Source organism: Ceratina calcarata, unplaced genomic scaffold (genome assembly GCF_001652005.2).
Source record: "Ceratina calcarata isolate Rehan_Ccalc_2016 unplaced genomic scaffold, ASM165200v1 scaffold481, whole genome shotgun sequence".
In the NCBI taxonomy this organism is placed as follows: Eukaryota; Metazoa; Arthropoda; class Insecta; order Hymenoptera; family Apidae; genus Ceratina; species Ceratina calcarata.
This window is the reverse complement of record NW_017172337.1, coordinates 3,401-7,545: the sequence shown is the minus strand read 5'-3', so window position 1 is coordinate 7,545 and position 4,145 is coordinate 3,401. Positions and strand designations below refer to the sequence as shown.

General features: G+C 42.2%; 1 protein-coding gene across 1 annotated transcript; it reads left to right on the top strand.

The window, feature by feature from the left end:
* The first annotated feature begins 849 nt into the window (after positions 1-849).
* Positions 850-2,784, top strand: LOC108627949 (uncharacterized). The gene is made up of 5 exons (XM_026816084.1): positions 850-995; positions 1,105-1,543; positions 1,630-1,752; positions 1,826-2,530; positions 2,694-2,784. The coding sequence occupies exons 1-4, from the start codon at positions 942-944 to the stop codon at positions 2,458-2,460; spliced, it is 1,251 nt and encodes a 416-aa protein (XP_026671885.1). The 5' UTR covers positions 850-941; the 3' UTR covers positions 2,461-2,530; positions 2,694-2,784.
* The last annotated feature ends 1,361 nt before the right edge of the window (positions 2,785-4,145 follow it).

The window sequence follows — 4,145 nt, the reverse complement described above, 5'->3', positions numbered from 1 at the left end:
TCCCCCGAGTGGGGAAAGATTTCCTGGAAGAAAATCTTCGAGCGACTGATCAGTTGGCTTCGCCTTGTATTGCGTCACTAAACAGAACGGTGCGTGCCTTAACGAACAAGGAATATTTTAATATGTTCGTTATTTACGTGTAAGTGACTTATAATCCAATAGCGGCAGTGGAATTGTTCCGCGAACGGTATTCCGATCGGAACTATCAATTCAAATAAAAACGTGTATGCAAATTTTCAATTGCAAAGTACAATGTGACAGTGGATTTGTAAAATGTAAAGTGGCAGTGAATTTGGAAAGTGTAAAAGTGACAATATTTGTTTTGTGAAAATTTGCCAGTGAGAAAATTTGCCGAATTAACGATCGTAAGACACAATACTGGAAACGAATTTCAAGTTGTTGTACCACGTATCTGAGACTGCATTATTAATTTCACTATTTACACTATTACACTATTAATTTCATTAATTTTACAGGATTACACTATCAATTATCTCTTGAAGAAGGGTGCCTCTCCGGAGAAGATCGTATTAGGCATATCGACTTATCGACGATCTTATACGCTCTTTAATCCGGACGCCACCGATTTAGGATCGCCAGCTGATGGTCCAGGAGTCGAGGATGATGCCGCACGCGAGAAAGGATATCTCGCCTCTTACGAGGTTTCTATTTGTCATTACCTAACTTTGTCATCTATTATTACGATCGATTAATATAATATTAAATGATATTTAGCTTGATCTGGGAGCGTTTGAGCAGTCGGACGAATGTGAGGTAGTTCAGCCGAACTCGAAAGTCGTGGGCCCCTACGCGTTCAAGGGAGACCAGTGGGTGGGCTACGACGACGAGGGTATCATTAAGTTGAAAGCCAAATACGCGAATGAGAAAAATCTTGGAGGACTTGTGTTCTGGACGATTAACAATGACGATTTCCGAGGCAAATGCCACGATCGTCCGTACCCCCTGATTGCAGCTGCCAAGGAAGCTCTACTAGCGTAAGATCATCTAATAAAATTCTATTTTCTAAAAATGATTTGATCGTGGTTTTATACCTTCGTATAAAATGTAAAAACTACATTACTTAAACTTTTTCTTTAAACTAAGAATGCCAAAACAAGCTCTGAGGAGTCTCGCAAGAAACAGCGAATTAAGAACAACGCCATAGGAAGGAAGGTGATCGGCGGCCATTCCACGACCGTGGCATCAGCTCCGAAACGAATTATTACTGCAAAACCAAAGTTTCGAAATTCGTTTTCGAGGCCAAGACCGGGCGTCGAGGACGAGGAGGAGGAACAGAGAGTCGACAGACCATCGTACAATCAGGAGGAGGCTGATACCCAAGGTGGGAACGCGGTTCGAGCCACCGATAAGAGCGAGACATCGGATGGCAAAGGTGCCAGACCGAAGACCCGGATCGGTTCTAATCGGAATCGGGGGAAACAAATTCCCCGGAAGGAAGAGGATAAAAATGAATCAAGTGAAGAATCATTGAGGAATATATTGACTACTCCGGAACCTCCTACGACACCTGACCCTGGGACAGGTGAGTTAAACTCGTGGAAAATTCTTTATCTCTGCCTTCTGTTATTCTGAACCATTTCATCAATTGCGATTCATACTTTGACACAGATTTCAAGTGCGAGGATGAAGGATTCTTCTCATATCCACGGGATTGCAAGAAGTATTTCTGGTGTTTGGACAGCGGACCCGGAGGTCTAGGCGTGGTGGCACATCAATTCACGTGCCCTTCCGGTAAATCGGCATTAACGATTAGGAACCCCTTTTCTATTTGTATCTCTAAACGCATTCTCGTCACCCTTTACAGGCTTAGTGTTCAACAAGGGCGCAGATTCATGCGAGTACCCACGCAACGTGATCTGCCCTAAATCTAAGCCATCATCGTCAAGCTCGACGATCAGAGCTCGCAGCACGACTCGTACAACGTTCCTCTACAGTACCACTCGTCAACAGACCACCGAGAAGCCGGAAGAGGAAGGGGAGCACGAGTACGAGAAGGATGACAAAGAGCTCGAGGAAGAGGAGAAGGAAGAACCCAAGCCAACCACCATTCCGAAACCGCTCCTCTATAAGACTATCACAAGGAACAAACCTACGACTACGACGACCACCACAACCACGGAGGTACCTTCGACGTCTCGAAGAAGCGATCCGGAAAGAGTGCCTCACATCGAGGACGAGGAGGACCACGGGGTGATCAAGGAGTTGATCCAATTAATCAAGAAAGCGGGCGGCATCGAGCAATTAGAAAAACAGCTGCTGTTTCAAAGTAAAAGTTCAGTGGACGCGACGAGTTCAAACAACAAGAACGCTACTCCGGCTACGATCAGTCGTACTCTTTATGAACGCGTTTTAAGTCGGCAGAGGCTGGGAAGGAAACGAACAACGAGCAAGCGTCTACGAATGGGAATAGGCCCGGTGGTGCGCAATTCGAAGGCTTAGATGATGTTCCCGAAGTGAAGAGCCTTCATCGCTCGCAGAAACCGCAATACGTTACCATAGAGAGGCCTAAGTACGATATTTCTTTCTGTTACTCTTGGCAAAATGTTTTTAGAAATCTACCAAGTCCTTTAAAAGTAGAAATAGAATAATTTATTGTTATTCGATATTTAAATTCTGTATACTTCGATTATCTGTGAAACTGATTTTACTTTCACCTATTTGTGTTAAATTAGACCCTCCACGGAGAAACCGTTGATCAGAGATGAGGAAGGAGAGGAAGAGATCGAAGAAGATAACGCGGACGTTGCTTCTTCGAAAGAACGGACTGTCAGCAATCCTTTCTTAACTAGTTCGACTCAGAGGGCAACGCCTAATTATATTAACATCAGACGCGCACGTCCCACAACATCAAAGTAAGTAAAGGATTCCTATTTTTTTCGTTGCGAAACATATATAGCTATAACGACTTCTACAGAGATGATAACAACCTGGAGGAGAAGAATAAAAATGAGGAGGAGACGACTGTTCTACTTTCACTGTCGTGCACCTTTGAAGTAAAGAGTATTTGTATTAATATTTGCATTGCCTCTTTATTTGCAAAATTATTCATTACAGGACAAACGAAACGAATTCCGAGGATACAAAGAATCAGGAATCTCGTCCACCGGCGAACGAAGATAATTCGCAAACGACTAAATCCAGGTTCACATTTTTACATAAATTACCTATTTTCGTTGTATCTTTGAGTGGAAATACTGATTCATGAATAACATTTCCTAAATTTTCTAGATACGTTAACATTCAGCGATTTAGGAGTACGACTCCATAGGCAGTAGATACCGTCTCAGAAATCTCATCTTCTGAACCGATCACGGAATCGATCAGCGAATCGCCTAAAGTCCGCGCGCGTGATGATTCATTCTTCCTCTTTTCCGACGCTGGATCTTCCGCATATGCCTTTGTACAGAATAAAAACCGGTTTTAGAATTGTACGTGTAGAGCAGTGAGATAATAAATCTTGTATTGCGACATACTTACAGGTGTTGATTCATTATTCCTCTTTCCCGACACCGGATCCTCCGCATATGCCTTTATACAGAATAAAAAACGGTTTTAGAATTGTATGTGTAGAGCAGTGAGATAATAAATCTTGTATTACGACATACAGGTGTTGATTCATTATTCCTCTTTCCCGATACCGGATCCTCTGCATATGCATCTGTCAAAGTTGGAAACGGTCTCAGAATCGTACATGTAAAGTAATGAGGAAACAAAGCTTGTATTATCGACATACTTACAGGTGTTGATGCATTATTCCTCCTTCCTAAGATTGGATCCTCTGAATATACTCCTGTAAAAATTAAAAGCGATTTTACAATTATAATGAGAGAGTAATGAAAGAATAAAGCTTGTGTTATCGACATACTTACAGGTGTTGATTCATTATTGCTCCTTCCCGATACTAGATTCTCTGCATATGCTTCTGTAAAAATTAAAATTGGTCTTAGAATTGTACGTGTAAAGCAGTGAGGGAATAAAGATTGTATTATCGACGTACTTACAGGTGTTGATTCATTATTTGCAATCCCGGCACTGGATCCTCAAAATCTTATAATACTTCCTCCAAGCCAACGTCTTCAGGGTTCAATGTAGCCTTCTTGCTCTTCTTAGCTGATTCGTCTGTA